Consider the following 25,309-nt stretch of genomic DNA (forward strand, 5'->3'; position numbering starts at 1 on the left):
ATGTCATCTCGAAGATAAGGTCTGAAATACGTAATGTGTAATAAGACATTATTTACACAAGTCTATGGATAAGACATGTCAGACTGAAATATTGCGATTAATGGCAGTTATTTACTTCATACTGGCCATAGATACTGTAGCTGTCTAGCCAGGCAGTGTCACGGCTGTTGAAGGAAGAACTGGACCAAGGTGCTGCGTCGTGAGCGTACATTTTCAATTTTTTAGAAGAAAAAAAACACCAAACAAAACAATAAACACTACAAAACAAATCGTGAAGCTAAAGGCTATGTGCCATTATCAAAGTCAACTTCCCACAAAGACAGGTGGAAAAAAGGGATACCTAAGTATGGTTCTCAATCAGAGACAACGATAGACAGCTGTCCCTGATTGAGAACCCTACCCGGCCAAAACATAGAAATACAAATAATAGAATATAGAATACCCACCCCAACTCACACCCTGACCAAACCAAAATAGAGACATAAACAGGATCTCTAAGGTCAGGGCGTGACAGGCAGATGTATTACTTTGGGTTGGGGGGCTTCAGTCTTCCCTTGACTGCTAAGTACTCCATCAACTTCTGCTTGCGCAATTTTGTAAAAGAAAGAAGCAACGTCAATTGATAAAAATACATGTTTGTTTATTAAATTTTTTAAAGCATTCAATCTTCAATAGCTCTTACACAAAGTGTGCCAAGACTATGAACATGATATATTGTGAATCGGGGGAAGATGGACACAAATCCACAGCTTTTGAAGATTTAAGGCAAAATAAATAAAAACATTTCAACAACAAATTAAGCCGTGAATTTTTGTCCATCCTCCCCCGATTCAGAATATATAACTTCCATAGTGATGGCACACTGTGTAAGAACTATTGAAGACTGAAAGCAAGAACAAAAATGAAAAAAAGCTGTGGATTTTTCTCCATCCACCTCTGATTCAGAATATACCATCTTCATAGTCATGGCATGATTGGATCAATAACTATTGACTGAAAATCCAGTATAAAACTAATTTTTACCTCGGTAACGTCAATGTGCCCCTCAACATTGTTGTTGCAGGATGATGGCTATTCTCAAACTCTACTAACTAGCTAACGTTAACTAACTACCAAAAACCACATTCACGTACACTACTCTCCGTTGAGCTACGTTTGCATTTAGCTAACAGTACACCTTACCTTTTCTGTTGATTTTAGTCACCATTTCTTCCGCCTCCATTGCTGTTTGTACGAAATCTAGTCACTTGAGAAAAGTTTTATTCGTGTAAATTACTTGCTATTTTAATGGAATAAAAGTTACTGTTCGCTATTAGCTGGCTTCCGAGTTGGATGACCGTTCAAAACGATTTTTCCCAGTAGGAGTACGTTTTTCCGAGTTCTCAGTTGTCTTGAACGCACTGTATTCAGAGATTTCCTAGTTTTCAATTGATTTGAACGTGGCATTAGATGCTGCTGACGCCTGACAGATCTACAACGCCTGAATAGCTAGGGAATTTGAAGTATCATCATTGAAGTATCGCAATATCATCTTGTGCTTAACTATGCGCCATTACAGGGACATCATCTGGAAAATGGCCAAGGGGAACAAGTATCTGGACGAGAAGAAGCTCCGCATCAAAGAAGCTCTGATACCGCAGGATCAGGCTGCCAGAGAGAAACTGTGGCCGCTTATACAGAAGACACGACAAGAGGGAAAGAAGGCTGAGTTCAAGGGCCCACACGCGTTTATCGAAGGAAGAATGATTACTGGGTAACTCGGTTGACATTAACCAAATTGGAACTGTGAGTACTACCAAGAGTACAGTTAAGGTACTACCACGAATAAATGTACCGTTCGAACTACAACTAATGAACACTTGCCAAAAAAAATAAAAAGGAAGTAAATAGATTTGTTATTCTGTTAACCACCGCTACCTCAGCCGAGCGTAGTTTTCCGTCGGAGTAATCCTCTCAAGGTTCACTGTTTGTTTTATTGTTCACATTACTACTTGTGTTATTTAATTTGTGTTCTTTCTTTTTTTAATGCAGGAGTTCATTTTCAATTCACTCAATATCGTTAGTCTGAATGCTAGGGGTTTGAGAAATCTTACAAAAAGGAAAGCTTTATTTTTATATTGGAAACGCAGTAACGCAGATTTTGTCCTTCAGGAAACGCATTCGGGTGAAGTGATTTGAAATTTTGGAAAGCACAATGGGGAGATATGGCCTATTTCAGTTATGGATCAAATCATTCTGCTGGTGTTTTGATACTTATTCACAAGTTTAAAGGTGACGTTCTAGAATCTTCACAAGACAGGAGATGGGTCATAGTAACTGTTAAACTTGACAATGCTATTTTCATCATTTGTAATGTATATGAACATAACTCACATGCTCCTAATAAGACCCCTTTTACCCAATTTACCAGAAAAGTACAGGATTTAAGCAACAAATACGCAGAGGCTTTTCTAATTATTTCAGGGGATTTMAATGAAACACCTGATGCATCTGCTGATCGTTTCCCTCCTAGAACGAGTCAAAGCCCTCAAAATAGCAATATTATCACGACATTATGCAAGGATCTCTGTGTTGAGGATGCCTGGCGGTATTTCAATCCAGATGCTAAGGGTTATACCTGGACCAACAAAACTATGTCACATAAATCTAGAATAGATTTATTCCTTACGTTCCCCTTTTTTGTTACAATTTGTTATAGATGTAGATCATCAGTTGGCTCCCTTTTCTGATCATCACTTGATTTCCCTGAATTTACAAGCTACTAAAAAATCAAAAGGTACTCGAGGATACTGGAAATTAAACAACACACTTCTTAAAGATACTACTCTCATTGAAAACATTAAATCATTAGCTAAAGATATTTTTGCAAGAAAAGACTTGGGTCATGGAAGTAGATGGGAATTTTTCAAATATAAAGTCAGAGTGGTAGCCATTAAACGCGCCAAAGAGCTGATGAAATTAAAGAACCTTAAAGAAAAAGAGATGATGAGCAAGCTTGACAGTTCTCTAAAGAAAGATAATCTGTCTGAAGAAGAGGAGTCTGTATTCAAGTCTTTACAACTAGAACAGATTTACATGGATCTGGCAAAGGGTGCCTTTGTAAGGTCAAGAGCAAAATGGATTGAAGAGGGGGAAAGAAACACTAGTTACTTTTTTGCACTTGAAAAGAGAAACTACAAAAGAAAATCTATAACTGCACTCAACATTAACGATGTTTTATGCAAAGATCCCATAACAATATCATTTGTCAATTCCTTTTGTGAAACCTTTACAGCTCTCAATTTCAGGAAGATGGTTGTGAAATCTACATTTTCCACATTCAGAATTATGTCCCTGTAATTGAGGATGATTTSCACTCAGTTTGTGATTCACCTGTGTCAATTGAAGATATTAGAGAGGCTCTGAATTCAATGACTTTCCGTCCTGAAGATCACTGATGTCATGATTTGACCTTGTATTTTTCAGAGTTCCCAGGTGTCTAGAAAGCACCATAATTCTAAATATATGGCTCTGACCACATATGTTATGGTGCTTTCAAGACAACTGGGAAATCTGGAGAAAAACAAGGTCAAATCATGACATCCATGCTCTTCAGGTCGYAATGTTGGCGCTCTAGAAAGATGACAGTTTCCAACTTGGAATTCCGAGTTTATCCCAGTTGGAGCTCATTTTTTTCAGAGTTCCCAATTGTCTGGAATTCACTGAAGTCAGAAGTCGTAGATTTCCCAGTTGCAACTTGTTTTGATTGGATATTATAGCAATCTGTCAGTCGATGATGTAGCACTCAACCATTCATTGGTTATTGTGTCACATCGCCTTTGCTGTGGAATGCAGCCATAAGTATGGTTCTATATCTATGGGTATGCCCAGAGCCATATATAATATTTTCTTAATATATGGCCCCTGGTACTCCTACTAAAGTTATGAATATATATAAAATTCATTAACATAGTTTATCACTACTATGATTTATGTACATTTGTCATCTTTTTTTATTGGTGTGTTGTGGTTCTGTTATTTGGTCTCCCAATGACCATGTTATTACAGTACCATGAGAGTGAATATATATATTTCTATTTGTTTATTAAAAAGAGCACATAAGAATTTTTTATGTTTGCATGTATCAATGAATATGTGCAACATCAACAGAGCCAAATAAATACATTGATAAATAAGTATAAATTACTGAATTAGAGATATATTAATAAATAGTAGAACAATAATGACTTAGTTTTCATTTTAAGCATATTTTGATTATATCAGGGGCACTTACCACAATGTTGACCACGTCAATACACCCCAATGGTAACATGCTGTACTCAGTACATACTCTAAACCTCATGAAGTTCTTGTCTTACAAGCAATACACTTAAATCTGTTCATGTGCGTGCACCCACAGTGGCAACCCAGTCCTGATCACAGAGGCCCAATAGAATCACATGAATTGTAGAGGATCTCTATTGGAGGCCTTGGCCTGATTGGTGTTGTGTCACAGTGTTTGCGGCCATCTTAGTTGTGGCGCTGGATGGTGAAGGTGGTGAGGCGGTTGGGGGCTGCCTTCTGACACATGTCCACCGGTTTGGTGTCCTGCTGCATGTCCGTGCTGATGAACCAGTTCCTGAACCCGGCAGACTCCAAGGTACTGATGTCAACCCCGGTGTTCCGTCTGTAGAAAAGGAAACGCACCATGTCGCTCTCCTGGCTGATGGACTTCAGCTGCTCCTTGTCCGCAACCTCCTGAGGAGAGAGAGAGAGGAACAGGAGTTAAACTCAATATTAAAGGTCACCACCAGGAGTGAATATAAATGTTTCTGTGTCTATTGGTTTGAGGATGTGGCTGTTGGAACAAAAACCTGTCCACACTGTGGCTCCCCAGTACCAGGGTTGGCCACACCTCGCCTAGCTATCGAGTCTTATTTAACTACAATGCAACTGTTTCCTACATTCCACATGTAGTAGTATGGGGTGCCATTTGTAAGGCTGAACGGTCTATTTTTGCAGGCACTTTTCCCCAAAATGTAGTTCTGTTTATTCAGAAGTAGTAGTATTAACTCAGTAGTATTTATCCAGTCATAGCATTATTCAGTAGTAGTATTATGCATTATTATTATTATTCAGTTCTAGTATTATTAATTCAGTAGTAGTTTTCATTCAATAATAGTATTCATTTAGTAGTCGTGGTATTTACCTCTAGGTGCAGGGTGGGCCTGCCTCCCGATTTGGAGCAGGACAGGTAGAGATTGGATCCCTTTATGCCTAGGGCTACAGGTCTGGCTTCAGTCTCAATGGGGACGGGCTTGACGTATGTTGACAGGTTCAAATGCACTGGGACAGAGGAGAAGAGAGTCAGTCAGCATCATTCATCAGAACTCAACTGTGAATTAAAATCATCTTATTTAATTAGTTCATATATTTTGCATGTGATAAGGCCACACAGAGGGCCAAAAATGATTACAGACAGCTGTGATAAATCTGAAGTACCCAAATGGGCCACTAGATGTCTTGTGATATATTACATCAAATTCTTGAAATTTGGGACTGCGCCTCAGTTGTTAACATACCTTTGTGGTAGCTGCTGCCTCCCTGGAGCATCATGGCGTGCAGCTCCATAGCCTCATTCATCAGGACCCAGCACTTGTTCTCAGAGTCAGTGACGCTACACTCATACTGTGATTTACTGCTGAACCCTGCTCCCCTCCTGCTCGCTGGGGGCGCCGACTCCAACTCCAACACTATATGTTCTGGTGAGAAGAGAGAAAAGGATGTAGGAGATGAGTGAATGGTTGTATGAATACACTTGATTGAGCTCCCGAGTTGCGCAGCGGTCTAGGGCACTGCATCTCAGTGCTAGAGGCGTCACTATAGACACCCTGGTTCGATTCCAGGCTGCATCTCAACCGGCCGTGATTGGGAGTCCCATAGGGCGGTGCACAATTCGTCCAGGTTTGGCCAGTGTAGGCCGTCATTGTAAATAACAAATGTTCTAAACTGACTTGCCTAGTTGAATAAAGGTTAAATGTAAAAAATGCTAATTTAATTCCATCCCTACTGGTCTATGGGCTCTGTTAAGATATCCACACTACAGTAGCATACCACTTTTAATGAAGCAATGAGTTGGGCATGCATTTTAAATGGTATTCTATAGTGTGAACTTTGGAACATAGCCCAGTGGTGATAGCTAATGGTATTGTAGTGGTACACATTGGAAATCCCTTTAGGGGTAGCCTGGTCCCAGATCTGTTTGTGCTGTCTTGCCAACTCCTATGGTCATTGTCACACCAAACAGTACAAACAGATCAGGGATCAGGCTAGCCCCTTAGGGTGCTCCTCCAATCCAGTCCATTGTCTTTGACTTTGCTCCCTACCTTCCACAGCACTATCCAGCAAGAAGTTGAGCAGGTCCTTGTCTTTGAACTCGGTTCCCATGGTAACCCCCTCGCCACCCTTTAACCTCTCCATGGCGATGATGAGGTTGGCAATGTGGCGCATGGTGATGGGGTGATGGGATACCTCCAGATCCAGACCCTGAGGCAGCTTGGAGCTCCATGCTGCACTTTCAGAGGTGTTCTGCACAGGACACAGACAGGGGAGGAGGAAATATTACATTATATGTTGTTTAACAGTTCCTGTATAATTACATTTGAATGTTTTATGTCCAACTGTTGTGGGTATGTCTTGTCCTTGTAGGAGCTGGGGACTCACCTTTATTAAACTGTAGTTTGACTCAAATTCCATGTCTGTGTTGTTAGATCTGGAAAATAAAAGCATCAGTTTGTAAAGCTCTGTCCTGTCTAATAGATTGGCATCATGCTTAGTCAGAAGATGCTGAAGAGTTGAAAGCTCATTCAGATCTGATGTAAACAGTAAATACATATACAGTTCAGTCTAAATAAACCTTTTAAATATGTGTTATTACTAACACTATATAGCAATAAATAATGCTACCACAATTAGCAGTATAATACATGGACATCAATACAGTATAAGTATTATTGCAAACATGAGTAAAGACAGAATATAAAGTTAATTTACCTTGATGAGTTGTTTGTAGTTTGTAGGTAGGTACCAGTGTCTTGTATTCAGTCCTTAGTTCTTGTGAATCCTAAGTTGTTCTCTGAACCAATGTTTTCTGACTACATGCTGTGAGCTGTATGTCTTATATAATACACCCTGGGCACACACTAGGAATTTCCCTCTACACACAGGAGGAAGTGGGATGGTTTTACCAGACCAGCTAGCACATTGTATTGTTTAAAGGGACAATCCGCAGTTCAAACAATAAATAAAGCGTTTTCCCGCCCCTATTTCAGTAAAAAGCTGAGGAATGGGGCTGGAGAAATGTAACCACTCTCAAATTCAGAGGCAGAGCTATGAATGCAATGACTGACCATCCACAATATAAAAAAATACCGTTTTAACCATGTTTTGAAGCTATATAGTGTTTGTTTAAATGTTCTGTTTACAAACATTGTAGTTAAACAAGCTATATTTTGGGTTCTGATGGGGTACTATAGATATCCTGAAATATGCTCATGAGGCATTTATAAATTCAAGAATCAATGGGTATGCTTAAATGTCATTCATTTATTCCAAATGCAACATCTTCACTCCTGAACGCAACATCTGCAGATTGCCCCTTTAATGATGTTGGTGATGAAATACTYGACTCGCAACAGTTTGACGTACAGTATTGCACTCAAATGTTTAATTCTGGCTTGTGTACATGCTCGTTACTGACGTGCCACTTYTTGTATTGATTTATCTTCTTCTGGTTGATGTCATGTGCCTGTTTGTCTGATACTGATGTGTTGAGGCTGCTGTCTTGCTCCAGGTCTCTCAAAGAAATARGTTTTTTAACTCAACGGGACTAACCTGGTTGATAGAGTAAGTGCATTGTAATAGTGCCAATATACTTTATTAAAGACATTTGTGTGTTTTCATGACTTCAAATCTCAATATAACTAAATGAATAGAAGATAAAACATTGTTCATGTCAACACTAAGTAAAATGAGTCAGATTAAGCAAATTTACACCTGACTTTATAATAAAACGTATTATAATACTACCTTACATTATAATTTTACTTGTAAATTACTTTTCATACATTACGGTTAAAGTGGAAAGAATGGTCTATAGTTGAAATTACTGTGGTATCATATGTTGTTGTTTTTCCCTACTCAATTTAGTTACGTCCACTGACTAACTGTAAATATATGTAGCTCTGGATAAAGGCCTCTTCTAAATACAAAAAATGTCATGTATATGTAAATACAAATACAATATTTACTGTATGTTTAAATCCATCTTCCTAAAGGCCTAGGAAACTAAACTTCAAGCATTTCCAAAGTTGTCTGAGGTCATAAAAATAAATGGAGAGTAGGCTTAATCCTGTTGTTCCCTCAGGTGAAATAATATACGTTTTTGTTCTATTCTATAATTTCCTAATCTTGTCATTTCTGATTATGTCAGACATGCTTAAATTTAATGAATTTTCAGATGTGAGTAAATTCCTCAATCCCGTCTCATCATATTGTGAAGTAACAAGGGACTTCCTCTACTATTTCCCCACTTCCTGAAGTACTGTAGTTGTCACGAGAGGTTAGAACATAGACCACAATCTGCCAGGACAACAGACAGACAGAATCTTGGACTGTGTCCAGCTACCTACTACCATATTAGCCTATCTTGCCAGTCATTGTTAGAACCCATTGGGTGAATCTCCCAAATTCACAAAAATATCAGGATTTTTTGTATAATATCTGAACTCCCTATGGAAACATGCTCAATCTGGTCAATAGGTTCAATAATATGCCACAAAACGAGTATTCTTCTAATGTATTGTGTTTGGCTCACTAACGTTTCACCTGRATAGKATAACCGTTGAACATAACGAAGAAAGTTGTGTAACAGTATATCGATCSTTATCASCCCTGTAGGCTGTATGAAACCTATGGGATTGGAATGTTGACTAAWTCACAGAAACCTACCAAGGTATAACTATCTGGCATGTGTCTGAAATTGCTCCCTATTCCCMATATAGTAGACTACTTTTGACCAGATAAGTAAAATATGGACCCTGGTCTAAAGTAGTGAACTATATAGAGAATTGGGTTACTTTCCAGACACAGACTGTGTCTTTGTGGTTATGGATCTCACAAAACCGGTTTACCAACGGATTTCCCAGTGACTCAGCATGTTTAGAAAGCTGTCGAGGATTTCTCAAGATGATATATGACACCCCCCACTTCTGCTTTTAAAATCTTTGAATTTCACTTCCAGATTCACACTCATGGTATAGGTTTAGGCCTACGCCATTTCTGACCACAAAAACAAAAATATCACCATTTATTGTCACACAATGCCACCTCATTCGTGTTTGAAATAAAATAGAATGTCTTTTTTATTTGACTGGCTTAAATACAGTTGAAGTCGGAAGTTTACATACACCTTAGCCATATACTTTATATTTAAACTCAGTTTTTCACAATTCCTGACATTTAATCCTTGTAAAAAATTCCCCGTCTTAGGCCAGTTAGGATCACCACTTTATTTTAAGAATGTGAAATGTCAGAATAATAGTAGAGAGAATGATTTATTTCAGCTTGTATTTCTTTCATCACATTCCCAGTGGGTCAGAAGTTTACATACACTCAATTAGTATTTGGTAGTATTGCCTTTAAATTGTTTAAACATGTTTTGGGTAGCCTTCCACAAGCTTCCCACAATAAGTTGGGTGAATTTTGGCACATTTACAATTGGCTCATTCATCCCCCTCCTCTCCCCTGTAACTATTCCCCAGGTCGTTGCTGCAAATGAGAACGTGTTCTCAGTCAACTTACCTGGTAAAATAACGGTTAAATAAAAAAATAAAAAACAGAGCTGGTGTAACTGAGTCAGGTTTGTAGGCCTCCTTGCTCGCACACGCTTTTTCAGTTCTGCCCACACATTTTCTATAGGATTGAGGTCAGGGCTTTGTGATGGCCACTCCAATACCTTGACTTGGTTGTCCTTAAGCCATTTTGCCACAACTGTGGAAGTATGCTTGGGGTCATTGTCCATTTGGAAGACCCATTTGCAACCAAGCTTTAACTTCCTGACTGATGTCTTGAGATGTTGCTTCAATATATCCACATAATTTTCCTCCCTCATGATGCCATCTATTTTGTGAAGTGCACCAGTCCCTCCTGGAGCAAAGCACCCCCACAACAATGATGCTGCCACCCCCGTGCTTCACGGTTGGGATAGTGTTCTTCAGCTTGCAAGCCTCCCCCTTTATCCTCCAAACATAACGATGGTCATTATGGCCAAACTGTTCTATTTTTGTTTCATCAGACCAGAGGACATTTCTCCAAAAAGTACGATCTTTGTCCCCATGTGCAGTTGCAAACCGTAGTCTGGCTTTTTTATGGCGGTTTTGGAGCAGTAGCTTCTTCCTTGCTGAGCGGCCTTTCAGGTTATGTTGATATATGACTCATTTTAATGTGGATATAGATACCTTTTTACCTGTTTCCTCCAGCATCTTCACAGGGTCCTTTGCTGTTGTTCTGGGATTGATTTGCACTTATCGCACCAAAGTACATTCATCTCTAGGAGACAGAACGCGCCTCTTTCCTGAGTGGTATGATGGCTGCGTGGTCCCATGGTGTTTATACTTGCGGACTATTGTTTGTACAGATGAATGTGGTACCTTCAGGCATTTGGAAATTGCTCCCAAGGATGAACCAGACTTGTGGAGGTCTACAATTTTATTTCTGAGGTCTTGGCGGATTTCTTTTGATTTTCCCATGATGTCAAGCAAAGAGGGACTGAGTTTGAAGGTCGGCCTTGAAATACATCCACAGGTACACCTCCAGTTGACTCAAATGATGTCAATTAGGCTATCAGAAGCTTCTAAAGCCATGACATCATTTTCTGGAATCAGACAGACATTGCCATCGTAATCCAAGGGTGCTCTCTTGGGGTTCCACATCATCCTAGGTAAACCACAGCTCACTGCTCTCCGACCAGGACTCTCATCCACAAAAGGGAGGCTTTGTAAAGACCCACACAAACACAATGAGGCTTCAGGCACCCACGTTACTATAAAAAAAGTAAGTTGTCTATGTAGACAGTTGTCTATGTAGACAGAAACAGCATTCTACACAGAATCACACATCTTCTTCTTGGTCGCTGTGTCGAACACATGCTTCTGAAGGGCAAACGAGGTGCTGCAGGAGCTACATGTTGTCCCAAAGTGAAGAACRTGCCACTCATAGCCGTCAGAGAAATCATCATGGATTAGGTCTCGCCACAGAAACCATAGAAGAGGCTGATCTTCGGGTAGCAGGCAGACTTGATGGAACATCCCCTTTATGTCACTGCTGATGGCCAAAGAGTTCCGGATACGGAGAAGGACTCCAAGCAGAGTAGCTCCCAAGGTAGATCCGGGAAAGAGTTGTTCGTTCAAGCTCTTGCCACCAATATCTGAAACACTCTGTTGCATCTACCGGCAGCACATTGTCGAGGGCCACGTTCAGTCTTGTAAACTCTCTTGGGTCTTCATTGATGAAGTTGGGGATGGTAGGAGTTGGTCCATGGTAGGCGCGCTCCCGGCTGGGTGGAGAAGGTGTGCGGTAGGGGACAGGTGAGTGCCAATGGCGATCAGGTGAGTAGGCCCAGCGGCAATGGTCAGGCGAATAGTTGCAGCGGCAACGGTCAGGTGAGGGCTGACGACAACAGTCACGTGAGTAATCGTAGCAGCAACAGTCAGGCGTGGGCTGACAATGGCAATCAGTTGAGGGTTTACAATGGTAATCAGGCGTATGCTGATCGTACTCCTCAGGTGAGTAGTCCCAGCGGCATCGGTCAGGTCAGTAGTCGTGGCGGCTACAGTCAGGTGTGAGCTGATGGTGGCGATGAGGTGTAGGCTGACCGTAGCGGTCCAGTGAGTAGTCACGGCGGCGACGGTCAGGTGTGGGCTGACGATGACGATCAGGTGTAGGCTGACCACAATGGTTAGGTTTTGACTGACATTGTCAATCATGTGAATTCAGCCCTCTAGGTGGCGCTATTGGGCTACAATTTCTGCAATGAGAAGACGACCGGTCTCGCTGGTGCGTTGGCTCACAACGGCGAGGGGTTGACTGAGTAGATGATGACGATGATGATGACTGGTCTGAGAAGGAGAGCCCTCTGATCCTAAGGTTTTCAATGAGCTACTCTAACTTATCGTGCTGCCTTTGTGACTGCAGTTTACCTTCTCTGGTTGTCACCAGCTGTGCCCGCTCAGGCTGACTTTGATGATGACAATCTCTAGTTGAGGTCCGCCTGCTATGGGGGGCTGGTGAGTTGGCAACCGATGAAGGTGATGCTCCATCTTCACTGTTGCAGGTCAGCCTGGGTAATGACTTGAACGGTTGGGAACCCATTGAAGCGGATGAATTTAGCTCTTCCGATAGCTCCAGTATCTCCAGTGTCAACTTCTCAGTTTCCTCTTCTATCAGCTTCAGGCACGTTAAGACTGTTCTGGAAGAAGAACTGGTTTCTCTCTCATCTTGTACAGGAGGGTAGCTGCTGATGTTCTTGTTGTCCCTCGTTGTAGTGGTGTGTTGTTGTGTGTGGTGTCTGCCTTGTCTCGTAGCTTACCTCATAGTCGACCAGACGATGTGGGGGGCGACGGTTGACCACAATTCCAAAATTCTGACGGTTGACCACAACTGCATCTGGCTCGAATGTGTTGTTTAGGAATTCGAAGGACCAATAAGAAGGGATAAAAACGTAGGTGCTGGATTATAGGCTGGTAGCAACCACAACAGGGTGTCCGTTCACAACATGAGGAAGCAGTAGTTTCAGTTCAAGGGTTTAATGAAGATTCACACATACACATACACCACCACTCTCTCTTATAATAATTGTGGTTCTGTAAAGAATATAGGAGAACTTAGGGTATGGGAAAAATATAACTATTTGCATGTCAACAAACTAAACAGGCTATGTGGACCCAAACACATGTTAGATGCACAAAGAAACAATAGAGCAATGTAGAAATATATACACATTATAAATGATCATGAGCATGAGCGATCTACAACCGAAAATTGCCTGGCACCACAGACAAATGCAAACAAATGCTAATAAGCATACTAAAAAGTAATGCATTACGGATGACAATGCTAATGTTAATGCAAATGCTAACGGGAGAACGAGCGCTAGCTAGCTAGCAAGTTTAACACAAATGGTACATACAGTGCATTCGAAAAGTATTCAGACCCTTCCCCTTTTCCACATTTTGTTACATTACAGCCTTATTCTAAAATTTATCAAATTATTTTTTCCCCTCATCAATCTACACCATACCCCATAATGACAAAGCAAAAACTGTTTTTTTTGTGTTTTTACAAATGTATTAAAAAAAACGGAACTATTACATTTACATAAGTATTCAGACCCTTTACTCAGTACTTTGTTGAAGCACCTTTGGCAGCGATTACAGCCTCGAGTCTTCTTGTGTATGACGCTACAAGCTTGACACACCTGTATTCGGGGAGTTTCTCCCATTGCTCTCTGAAGATCCTCTCAAGCTTTGTCAGGTTGGATGGGGAGGCGTTGCTGCACAGCTAATGGGTTCAAGTCCGGCCTCATTCAGAGATTTGTCCCTTAGCCACTCCTGCGTTGTCTTGGCTGTGTGCTTAGGGTTGTTGTCTTGTTGGAAGGTTAACCTTCGCCCACGTCTGAGCGCTTTGTAGCAGGTTTTCATCAAGGGTCTCTCTGTACTTTGCTCCGTTCATCTTTGCCTCGATCCTGACTAGTCTCCCAGTCCTTGACGATAAAAAACATCCCCACAGCATGATGCTGCCACCACCTTGCTTCACCGTAGGGATGGTGCCAGGTTTCCTCCAGATGTGACGCTTGGCATTCAGGCCAAAGAGTTCAATCTTGATTTCATCAGACCAGAGAATCTTCTTTCTCATGGTCTGAGAGTCTTTAGGTGCCTTTTGGCAAACTACAAGCGGGCTGTCAAATCAAATCAAATCCAAATTTATTGGTCACATACACATGGTTAGCAGATGTTAATGCGAAGGTTTTAATTGTCACCGTGGGTACAACATCACCGATGCACTTGCTAATAAACTCGCTCACCGAATCAGCGTATGTTGTTGTCTGAGGTAATCCGGAACATATCCCAGTCCACGTGATCAAATCAATCTTGAAAAGTGGAATCAGATTGGTCGGACCAGCGTTGAACAGACCTGAGCACGGGCGGTTCCTGTTTATAGGCAGGAAGCAACATAATGGAGTTGTTGTCAGATTTGCCGAAAGGAGGGCGAGGGAGGGCTTTGTATGCGTCGTGCAAGTTAGAGTAGCAATGATCCAGAATTTTGCAAGCCCGGGTCGCGCATTCGATATGCTGATAAAATTTAGGGAGCCTTGTTTTCAGATTAGCCTTGTTAAAATCCCCAGCTACAATAAATGCAGTCTCAGGATATGTGGTTTGCAGTTTACATAGAGTCCAATGAAGTTATTTCAGGGCCGTCGAGGTGTCTGCTTGGGGGGATAAACATGGCTGTGATTATAAACAAAGAAAATTCTCTTGGTAGATAATGCGGTCGGCATTTGATTGTTAGGAATTCTAGGTCAGGTGAACAAATTTACTTGAGTTTCTGTATGTTGTTATGATCACATCACGACTCATTAATCATAAGGCATACACCCCCACCCTTCTTCTTACCAGAGAGATGTTTGTTTCTGTCGGCGCGATGCATGAAGAAACCGGGTGGCTGTACCGACTCTGATAACGTATCCCGTCCTGTGCCTGATTACTAATGACTGGCTTCCGTCTGGCCCCTCTAACATAAAGGCCTGATTGGTGAAGTGCAGCAGAGATGGTTGTCCTTCTAGAAGGTTCTCCCATATCCACAGAGGAACTCTAGAGCTCTGTCAGAGTGGCCATGCGGTTCTTGGTCACCTCCCAGACCAATGCCCTTCTCCCCAGATTGCTCAGTTTGGCCGGGAGGCCAGCTCTAGGAAGAGTCTTGGTGGTTCCAAACTTCTTCCATTTAAGAATGATGGAGGCCACTGTGTTCATGGGGACCTTCAATTCTGCAGAAATGTTTTGGTACCCTTCCCCAGATCTGTGCCTTGACACAATCCTGTCTCGATCCTCTACGGACAATTCCTTTGACCTCATGGCTTGGGTTTTGCTCTGACAACTGTGGTACCTTATATAGACAGGTGTGTGCCTTTCCAAATCTTGTTCAATCAATTAAATTTACCACAGGTGGACTTCAACCAAGTTGTATAAACATCTCAAGGATGATACATGGAAACAGGATACACCTGAACAAAATTTTGAGTCTCATAGCGAAGGGTCTGAATACTTATGTAAAAAGGTATTTCTGTTTTTGATATTTAATAAATTAGCAAACATTTCTAAAAACCTATTTTCAAAACCTGTCATTATGGGGTATTGTGTTTAGATTTCTGAGGATTTGTTTTTTATTTAATACATTTTAGAATGAGGCTAAAACATAACAAAATGTGTAAACAGTCAAGGGGTCTGAATACTTTCCGAAGGCACTGTATTTACAACAGACACTATTTAGCTCCAAACAACAAGACATCAGGATTTTGGCACTTACATTTAGCTGCGCATACAATAAACATCAGAAAGAAAAGCAATTTCTCCTAGAATAAATAAAACAGGTTGGTCATCAGAATGGAAACTACAGACTGCCTGAGGCCCTGCCTGGTCGGAGAAATCATGCTAAGTCTCGGGGGGAAAAAGGCTGCTAAGTAATAAAATTATGATGATTGGCGTGACCTTATTCCAACAGGAAAACCAAAAGAAAGTTGGGGTCTTGGAAAGGAGATGAGTTTGCTGTTTTTACAGGTGTAATCATCTACTTCTCTGTGGACGTGGATGGACGTAAGCATCTGCCTCTGATTCTAAAGGTTGCACGTTCAAATTCAGTGATAGAAAGTTGTTTTTCATATTTTTGTTTTAAGCCTACACCAACCCACCTGAACCATTCTGAGTTAATGACTAACGTTAAAAATGTGCAATTAATGCCTAAAATGAACCTTAAACACTTTGAAATGACATTGGTACCAACTGAAAAATATGACGTGTAAGCAACATGGATGAACATCTAATTATGACGTGAGACTGTGAGAGCTGTGAGAGCCGGTAGCCCATACCACCTAGACCTGCTCTCCTTCTCCCTGGGCACGCCCTCCGTGAGTGTTGCAGCACATTATCCATTGTCTGTTTGAGTATGTGAATGAAACGTATAAACCTATTGATATTTGTTTGTGAGATCTGATATTGTCTAATTCCCATGCTCCACTCCTTGATGCAAAATAACCTGTTATGTTTAGCTTAGTCTTGAGGACCTCCCATCGTGTATAAAAAAGGGGGCGTAGTACAACGTTTTGGGAAAGGGTAGCCCTTTTGTGATAGTTAATTCATCAGGGAACCCCTTATAATTAGAAAACAACTTGATTGAGCTTAAAAATTGCATACAAGGACATTTACTAGGACTTCGGCAGTGCATCGCCGGACGAACCATGTCTCGGCCCCTGAGAAGGAACATTTTAAAGGCCCGCTTTAAAGGCCTCTTGGCATTGGAGAGAATTTTTCAATATGAGTTCAATTCCTGCAATTCTACACATTTTGTCATGTGGCAGAGAACTTTGTTACAGTGCATTTGTTCCCAGAAATATTTTTGGGGATTACGAAAAGGAGTACTTTGGATACCATTATCCCTGTGAGGCTCCAAGGCCCATGTTGCCCAGGGTTAAGAACATATATTGTCGATTAATAATATTACATTGTATTGTATTACACCCTCGAAAATTATTCCATGGATCCCTTGGCCAAAATTAGATTAATCTGTTAGTAATATTCATATTTTGGGGGGAAATTGCCATGCTGGAGAAGACGGTTAGGGGTTGGGGGCTAGCTGACGATGTCCCTCACTACCAGCCACAGGTGTAGAAGCACGGTGGCTAGGAAAAACTCCCTAGAAAGGCCAAAACCTAGGAAGAAACCTAGAGAGGAACTAGGCTATGAGGGGTGGCCAGTCCTCTTCTGGCTGTGCCGGGTGGAGATTATAACATAACATGGCCAAGATGTTCAAATGTTCATAAATGACCAGCATGGTCAAATAATAATAATAATCACAGTAGTTGTCGAGGGTGCAGCAAGTCAGCACCTCAGGAGTAAATGTCAGTTGGCTTTTCATGGCCGATCATTAAGAGTATCTCTACCGCTCCTGCTGTCTCTAGAGAGTTGAAAACAGCAGGTCTGGGACAGGTCAGGGTTCCATAGCCGCAGGCAGAACAGTTGAAACTGGAGCAGCAGCACGGCCATGTGGACTGGGGACAGCATGGAGTCATCATGCCAGGTAGTCCTGAGGCATGGTCCTAGGGCTCAGGTCCTCCGAGAGAGAGAAAGAAAGAGAAACAGAGAATTAGAGAGAGCATACTTAAATTCACACAGGACACCGGATAAGACAGCAGAAGTACTCCAGATATAACAAACTGACCCTTCCCCGACACATAAACTACTGCAGCATAAATACTGGAGGCTGAGACAGGAGGGGTCAGGAGACACTGTGGCCCATCCGATGATACCCCCAGACAGGGCCAAATAGGAAGGATATAACCCCACCCACCCTGCCAAAGCACAGCCCCACACCACTAGAGGGATATCTTCAACCACAACTTACCATCCTGAGACAAGGCCGAGTATAGCCCACAAAGATCTCGCCACGGCACAACCCAAGGGGGGGCGCCAACCCAGACAGGAAGATCACGTCAGTGACTCAACCCACTCAAGTGACGCACCCCTCCTAGGGACGGCATGAAAGAGCACCAGTAAGCCAGTGACTCAGCCCCTGTAATAGGGTTAGAGGCAGAGAATCCCAGTGGAGAGAGGGGAACCGGCCAGGCAGAGACAGCAAAGGTGGTTCGTTGCTCCAGAGCCTTTCCGTTCACCTTCACACTCCTGGGCCAGACTACACTCAATCATATGACCCACTGAAGAGATGAGTCTTCAGTAAAGACTTAAAAGTTGAGACATGGGTAGGCAGACCATTCCATAAAAATGGAGCTCTGCGTCTTGTGACCGTAGCGTACTTGTAGGTATGTACGGCAGGACCAAATCGGAAAGATAGGTAGGAGCAAGCCCATGTAATGCTTTGTAGGTTAGCAGTAAAACCTTGAAATCAGCCCTTGCCTTAACAGGAAGCCAGTGTAGGGATTAAGCTAAATAAAAATAAACTACTACTATGAAAAAGATAAATTATATAAATAATGATAGTAAAAAGCTTTGTAGCACCTTAAATTACATTTTGGGGGGAAAAGCCAACTCAGCTCAATCATTCATTGAATCAGATAGCTCATTTATCACAAAACCCACTGATATTGCCAACTCCTTTGACTTTTTCATTGGCAAGATAAACAAATTTAGGGATGATATGCCAGCAACAAACGCTGACACTACACATCCAAGTATATCTGACCAAATTATGAAAGACAAGAATTGTACTTTTGAATTCTGTAAAGTCAGTGTGGAAGAGGAGAAAAAAATATTGCTGTCTATCAACAATGACAAGCCACTGGCGTCTGACAATCTGGATGGAAAATTACTGAGGATAATATCGGACGATATGTGACTCACCACTTGGATTTGGCTTTATGTAGCAAAATTGTGTTTTTTACATTGGATAAAAGTACAGACTCAGAGCTACAAAATGGTATATCATACACTGCATTTGAGGAACAATGGGAAAGTAATTTTGCTTTTGAGAAAATCGCCTTTGAATGTTTTGGTATCTAGTGAAGAGCTCTTATTTGTCAACACCCGTTCAGCATCGTTCACACTTAAGCTTTAGCCCCACCCATCTCGTTTCGCTCTCAGAGCGCAGACTTCACGATCTGGCCGATGATTTGTTTACCTCTGGATAACATTAAAAACAGCCTAACCAGCTCTGGTTGGGCAGGGGGATGGAGCATTGGAAGTTAAGACCAGGTTTAGCCATTGTTCTCTCTCTTACGTCTGGGCTTCACAAGAGAAGGTCACGGTTGGCTTGTGGGGTATCTTTCGTTTATTTGGCGTGGGCTATGGCCAAACAGTAGCCTGTGTAAAGTTGGGTTAGCTGGCTGGCTCCCTAGCTGACGTCATTATTTGTTTCCCAGAGCGTTTGCTTATCTTATGTAGCACACAGTACTACATGGAACTCTACTGCTTGCATCAGTTACCTGATGTGGAATAGAATCAGATTTAAAAAGCAGGTAAAAATACACATTATGGAACAGCGGGGACTGTGAAGTAACACAAACATAGGCACAGATACATGCATACAAACACATGATAACATACGCACTATACAAACACGTACACATGGATTTTGCGTTGTAGATATATGACAGTGGAGTATGGGCCTGAGGACACACACTGAGTGTGTTGTGAATTCTGTAATGAATGTATTTTTATACAAAATTGTATAACTGCCTTAATTTTGCCTTGGCAGCAGCTAATGGGGATCCATAATAAATACAAATACAAACACCTTGTAGAGTCCATGCCCTGACAAATTGAGGCTTTTCTGAGGTCAAAAGGGGGTGCAACTCAATATTAGGAAGGTGTTCCTAATGTTTGTACACTCAGTGTACATTATTACTTTGTGCATGGTCATTTATACAGTGATTATGCAACATATCCTCACCTTTTGGTTCACGGCATGCCGATCGTTCTGCTATGCCACCATGTCTGTATCAATTATCAGTTAATCCAACTATACTTTTAACAGATCTGATATTTACATTGAAGTGCAAAGTGTAGCAATACAGCTGAAATCAGTCATTGACACAGACATGGTGGTGCAGCASSAAGCTCAGTATGAAGCCAAGAGGTTGTGAGGACATGTTGAATAATAATTACTGTATAAATGATCATGTACTATGTGTTAAACATGTACGTTGAAATTATTGAATGTCAAAAGCACTGTCTGTGTGTAACTAGTTCCACAACATTTTAAGTTGACTGAAAGTTCTCAAGTTGAAGCCAAGTTTGGTTCAACTAAAAATTGTAAGTTCAGGTAACACTTTGATCGAATAGTTGAGTAAACAAAAAAAGTGTGGAACCAGTTTCTTAATTATAATTAGTTGAAACAACTCAATTTTCTTCCAGTTAGGGTGTGTATATGTCTGTGTGTTTTTGCATATGTACATAAACGTAACTGCCAAAGTAAAGGAAACCCCAACAAAGTGGCTTAATAGGGCGTTTGAACACCACGAGCCAGAACCACTTAGAGTCTACATGTGTCTGGAACTCTGTTGGTGGGATGCGAGACCATTCTTCTACAAGAAATCCCATCATTTAGCATTGATGGTAGTGGAAAACGCAGTCTCAGGCATCGCTTCAGAATTTCCCAAAAGTGTTCAATTGGGTTAAGATCTGGTGACTGAGACGGCCATGGCATATGGTTTACATCGTTTTCATGCTTAGCAAATAATTCAGTGACAACTCGTGCCCTGTGGATGGGGGATTGTCATCCTATGGGGGCATAGCCATGGTAGACAAAATAATGGCCTGCCCAGCATTTTTATACATGACCCTAAGCTTGATGGGATTTTAATTGCTTATTTAACTCAGGATCTACACCTATATCTCTCATTTACTCAAGTGTTTCCATTACTGTTTCAGTTACCTGTACAGTATGTGTGTGGCCTGCTCTGTCTCTCTGGACCCTGCTGTTCAACATCAGGGTGTGTGTGTGCGTATGGATGTTCTCGCCCACACTCAGTCTCCTCAGTCGTTGGTTGTGTGTATACGCACATATATAGGTATGTGTACTGTTGTGTGTGTGTGTGTGTGTGTCATATGCTGCTCTCTGACAGGTTGTGGGGCAGACAGTCCTCCTCGTTGAGGAGTGAGGTGGTATTGTCGGCCAAAAGGGAGGTGGTCTCCGGGGTGGGCGTTGGGTTGGGAGTGCGGGAGGATAGTTTGCCGGGAGTGGTGGTCAAAACGGGGGACGTGGTACCCTCCAGTCGAGGCTGGCCGAAGTCAGGTGACTGGGGGATGGAGTCCAGACGAGACGACATCACACCGTTCTGGTACTGGGCCTGCGAGATCTGAGCGGAAGGGAGGGAGAGATGGAGGGAGAAGGAAGGAGAAAGGGATGGAGAGAGAGAGAGAGAGAGAGAGAGAGAAAAGAGGAAGAGGAACAATGATCATTGTAGGTTATGGCTGGGAATGCTTTCAAATGTATTGTATTTCTAAAGCTTGGCGTTTGCTTTGATATAATTATGCAGAGAGATCAGTCTCTTAACGTTCTGCACCTTAGCTACCTTGTTGTGTTAGATTTCTCCAATGGACGGATGGTCCTCCTTACCTTGACAAATTGCAGGTCTGTGAGAGCTCGTACGTAAAAGTCGGGGGTGTATGTTGGTAAGGGGATAGTGAACTGATTATTGAGCTGGCTATTGCTGCCGCTGACAGACAGAGACTCTGTACTATCTTCAGCGCTCAGAGATGCTGTCCTGTTCAAACCACTGATGTGTGACGGACAGCGGAACTCTGAAACACACACACATAAAATGTAGTGTTAGAGTCAGCAAAAAAACACACACACTCACATGTGCAGACGCATGCACACAAGGATATGGCGATGGCACACAAAAAAATGCATACACGCTCTAACACAGGTAAAATTGCAATGAACTGGTAGGCTAAATGTGAATAATGTGAATACCACTGTCAAACCAGCCGAATGTGCATTCTAGAGACATAAAATACAGTTAATGCACGAGACATTACTTCTCAAAGCAAACACAGACACATACAAACAAACACACACCCACTTTATGTTGAAAGTCAGAAATGTTACACACACACACACACACACACACACACACACACACACACACACACACACACACACACACACACACACACACACACACACACACACACCTGTCTCTTATACACATCTAGATGTGTATAAGAGACAGCACACACACACACACACACACACACACGTCACAAACTAGACATCTGTTAATTTCACACTGATACCACCAGATGTCGCAATTCGCAATGTTAGGCTACCATCGAATAACATACGATGCCAGTGCCTCAGTGAAGCGGAGCCACATGGATTTATAAAACATCTTAGCTGTCTGAACAGCCAAAAAGCACATGGAATCTGATATTTCAAGACACTCTAACTTGCTGTTTGGACAGTCAGAATTACGAAACTGATGTGTGAACAGCGTGTGCGTGTGAACAGTTTATGTCATGAACAGTGCTTGTGCCTATAGATATAGACGTGGTGTGTACGCGCAGGGATGTTTCCCAATGCTGGAAGGGGGGCCTGAGTGAAAAAGTTTGGGAACCCCTGGAGTACAGTAGAGTATTTTAATTCAATGGAGTAGAGTATGGTACAGTAGAGTTTAATTCCGTAGAGTACAGTAGAGTTTGAGTCAGTAGAGAACAGTAGAGTGCATTAGAGTTGAATTCAGTAGAGTAGAGTACAGTTGAATTCAGTAGAGTAGAGTACATTAGAGTACAGTACAAAACAGTACACTATACTTTACTTTTCTTTGCTTTACCTGTACTCTAATGTGCTCTACTGTATTGTACATTACTATACTTTTCTTTACTGTATTGTACTGTAATGTACTGTACTCTGCTGTGCTCTACTGTGCTATACTGTACTGTTCTTTCCAAACTTGTGAAAGATAGATTTGCATTTGCCAAGGCAGCAGCTTCTCTGCCTGGGGTCCAAACACATCAAGGCACTTACATTGCATATAAAACAAAAGATAAAATATAGATGTTGTTGGATGTCCAGACTGCACCAAAAAAGACTGTCGGTCCGGATAGTACCAAAAAAAGACATCCTTAAGACGTTGCCTGACTATAAATGCTTAGTGCGATGCCTCTGTTGACTGGAAACGTTATTTTGCTGAAACCGAATTGTTTAGATTTGGTTTATCAAGGGCGCCAGGCTACGGAAGCTTCGGCAATGAGCCATCTGTCCGTAAACAACGGCTCGTGCGGGACGAAGTAAAATAGAATTTGCTGAAGGAGCAATCACAAAGCACTCCTAACCAATAAATTGGAAAACTGTATGTGAGCCCTCCATGACAGTGCCATAATAATAACAAGTCCTAAACCAGGGGTTCACAAACTTTTGGCCTGTGACCCCATTTTGAGATCAAATTCTTTTCACGATCCGGCCAATGTTTACTTTTGTAATTGACACTATGACAAAAATGTGTCAAAAATACTGTCAGACTGATTTGTAAGTATGGTTTGAAGTGAATGAAATGCATCAGAAAGGTATTGGGAAGTTTAGGAAAACATCAAGGAAGCTCATTCAGCAATAATTGTGTAAACGTGCTTATTTATATAATGAATATGAGTTTGGGGGGATAAAATAATTCAATATTACAGAATTAAACCTCTCACTAAAAGCATCAGTCATACGAAAGTTATACTTAAACCTCAACTGGAGAACCATTTCAGGTTTAAGTATAACTTTCGTATGACTGATGCTTTTAGTGAGAGGTTTAATTCTGTAATATTGAATTATTTTATCCCCCCAACCTCATCACTTGTTCAAAAATTGAATTTTTCCCTTTATCCAGATTACAACCTCTCACTTTCAGTTAATTGAAAATCTAACCTTTTTCAAAATATCTCCCTTTCAAAACACAAACCATACACAAAGCTGGTTGCAATTCCAGTTCCATCCTCCAGAATAGACAGAATAAATAGTACGACAAAATATACAAATTGATTAAAAAATATATATTATGAAAAAAAAAGGAATTCTCTTTGTTAATGATATTATGAATAGGAAAGGTGGAGTTATGGAACTATATATGGAAATGTTTGCTCTATCCTTTATGACATCCAACTGATTGCAGCATTACCACAAAAAATGGAGGAGGCAAGTGGAAGGGGTAGATGGTAGGAAAAGTGTTTGTTGGCCCTTTATTAAAGACCAAAATTGGCAACAACAAAAAATGTCATAAATAAAAACATATCAGTTTTACTATAGGACCAATTTGAGCTTGTCCCATGTTTTCCTCAGATTACACAGACCCACATAGAATTTGAAAACAAATCCAATTTTGATAAACTCTCATATCTATTGGTTGAAATACCAGTGTGCTATCACAGCAGCAAGATTTGTGACCTTTTTCCACAAGAAAAGGGCAACCAGTGAAGAACAAACACCATTGTAAATACAACCCACATTTATGTTGATTTATTTCCCTTTTGTACTTATCTATTTGCACATTGTTACAACACTGTATATAGCCATAATATGAAATGTCTCTATTCCTTTTGAACCTTTGTGAGTGTAATGTTTACTGTTTATTTCTGATTGTTTATTTCACTTTTGTTTATTATCTAGTTCACTTGCTTTGGCAATGTAAACATATGTTTCCCATGACAATAAAGCCCCTTGAATTTAATTGAATTGAGAGGAGAGAGAGAAAGATCGAGAGAGAGGAAGCAGAGAGAAAAAGGTGTGCTTTGAGAGAGAGAGAGAGAGAGAGAGAGAGAGAGAGAGAGAGAGAGAGAGAGAGAGAGAGGGGAGAGAGAAACAGACAGAGCATATAATGGAAGAGAGAGAGGACTCGCCTAACGTGGGAGCACTGAGGGCCATGACACCGTAGAAGGAGAATGGTCCTGTCTCAAACTTCATGTTTTCGTTCCCGGCCTCCACTTCCACTCGCCCCTGAGAGACACAGAGAAACACAGACAATGGCTCAGGGAAAAGCAAAACAAAGACATGATACAGTCCCTATAGAGGAAATCCCCAATAAACTGGAATGCCAGTTTGAGAGGCCACTTGAGATACAGTCCCCACAGGCCCACCCAGAAGAGAGCAGAAAGAGGGAGGTCCAATCCCTACTCCTCCTCTTCAAGCGAAGAGGAGGAGAACACCCGTTACAGAACCACCCACCTCACCAAGGACCAAGCGGCGTAACAGAAAGCAACAGCGATCGCAGGATTTCTGGACATGGGAGGAAATATTGGARGGTAAAGGTCCATGGGCACAGCCAGGAGAATATCGCCGCCCCAAAGCTGAGCTGGAGGCAGCGAAAGCAGAGAGGCGGCATTTTGAGGAGCTAGCCCGGAAGCAGGAGAAGGATCTGGGCTACACTACGTGGGAGGAGATCGACAGGCGGGCGATCGACCCAAGGAGAGCGCCGGAGCCCGCCTGGGATTCTCTGGCGCAGTGTGAGGAGGGATACCGGCGAATGGAGGCAGCACGACGACGCGGTAGGAAGCCTGTTAGTAAA

At 41.7% G+C, this 25,309-nt stretch overlaps 2 protein-coding genes across 2 annotated transcripts in view; both read right to left on the reverse strand.

The window, feature by feature from the left end:
- Nucleotides 1–4,412: 4,412 nt before the first annotated feature.
- On the reverse strand, nucleotides 4,413–7,130 carry LOC111974578 (interleukin-1 beta). The gene is made up of 6 exons (XM_024002415.2): nucleotides 7,033–7,130; nucleotides 6,703–6,751; nucleotides 6,366–6,567; nucleotides 5,562–5,741; nucleotides 5,189–5,325; nucleotides 4,413–4,737 (listed from the first exon to the last, which is right to left on the reverse strand). The coding sequence occupies exons 2-6, from the start codon at nucleotides 6,733–6,735 to the stop codon at nucleotides 4,510–4,512; spliced, it is 780 nt and encodes a 259-aa protein (XP_023858183.1). The 5' UTR covers nucleotides 6,736–6,751; nucleotides 7,033–7,130; the 3' UTR covers nucleotides 4,413–4,509.
- A 13,733-nt stretch (nucleotides 7,131–20,863) lies between these two features.
- Nucleotides 20,864–25,309, reverse strand: part of LOC111974574 (metal transporter CNNM4) — a 49,224-nt gene continuing 44,778 nt past the window's right edge. The window contains exons 5-7 of the mRNA XM_024002409.2: nucleotides 24,645–24,741; nucleotides 21,379–21,563; nucleotides 20,864–21,118 (exon numbers count right to left, since the gene is read on the reverse strand). Of these exons, the coding sequence (XP_023858177.2) occupies nucleotides 20,864–21,118; nucleotides 21,379–21,563; nucleotides 24,645–24,741 (537 nt within the window). The remainder of the gene's footprint in view (nucleotides 21,119–21,378; nucleotides 21,564–24,644; nucleotides 24,742–25,309) is intronic.

Source organism: Salvelinus sp. IW2-2015, linkage group LG15 (genome assembly GCF_002910315.2).
Source record: "Salvelinus sp. IW2-2015 linkage group LG15, ASM291031v2, whole genome shotgun sequence".
Taxonomy (NCBI): domain Eukaryota; kingdom Metazoa; phylum Chordata; class Actinopteri; order Salmoniformes; family Salmonidae; genus Salvelinus; species Salvelinus sp. IW2-2015.

Coding starts and splice junctions, on each gene's coding strand:
- LOC111974578 (XM_024002415.2), bottom strand. CDS start 6,735: ATGGAATTTGAGTCAAACTACAGTTTAATAAAG. Junction 5,326..5,561: donor AGGCAGCAGCTACCACAAAG/GTATGTTAACAA, acceptor CCTCTGTCCCAG/TGCATTTGAACCTGTCAACA. Junction 4,738..5,188: donor GGCCCACCCTGCACCTAGAG/GTAAATACCACG, acceptor CTCTCTCCTCAG/GAGGTTGCGGACAAGGAGCA.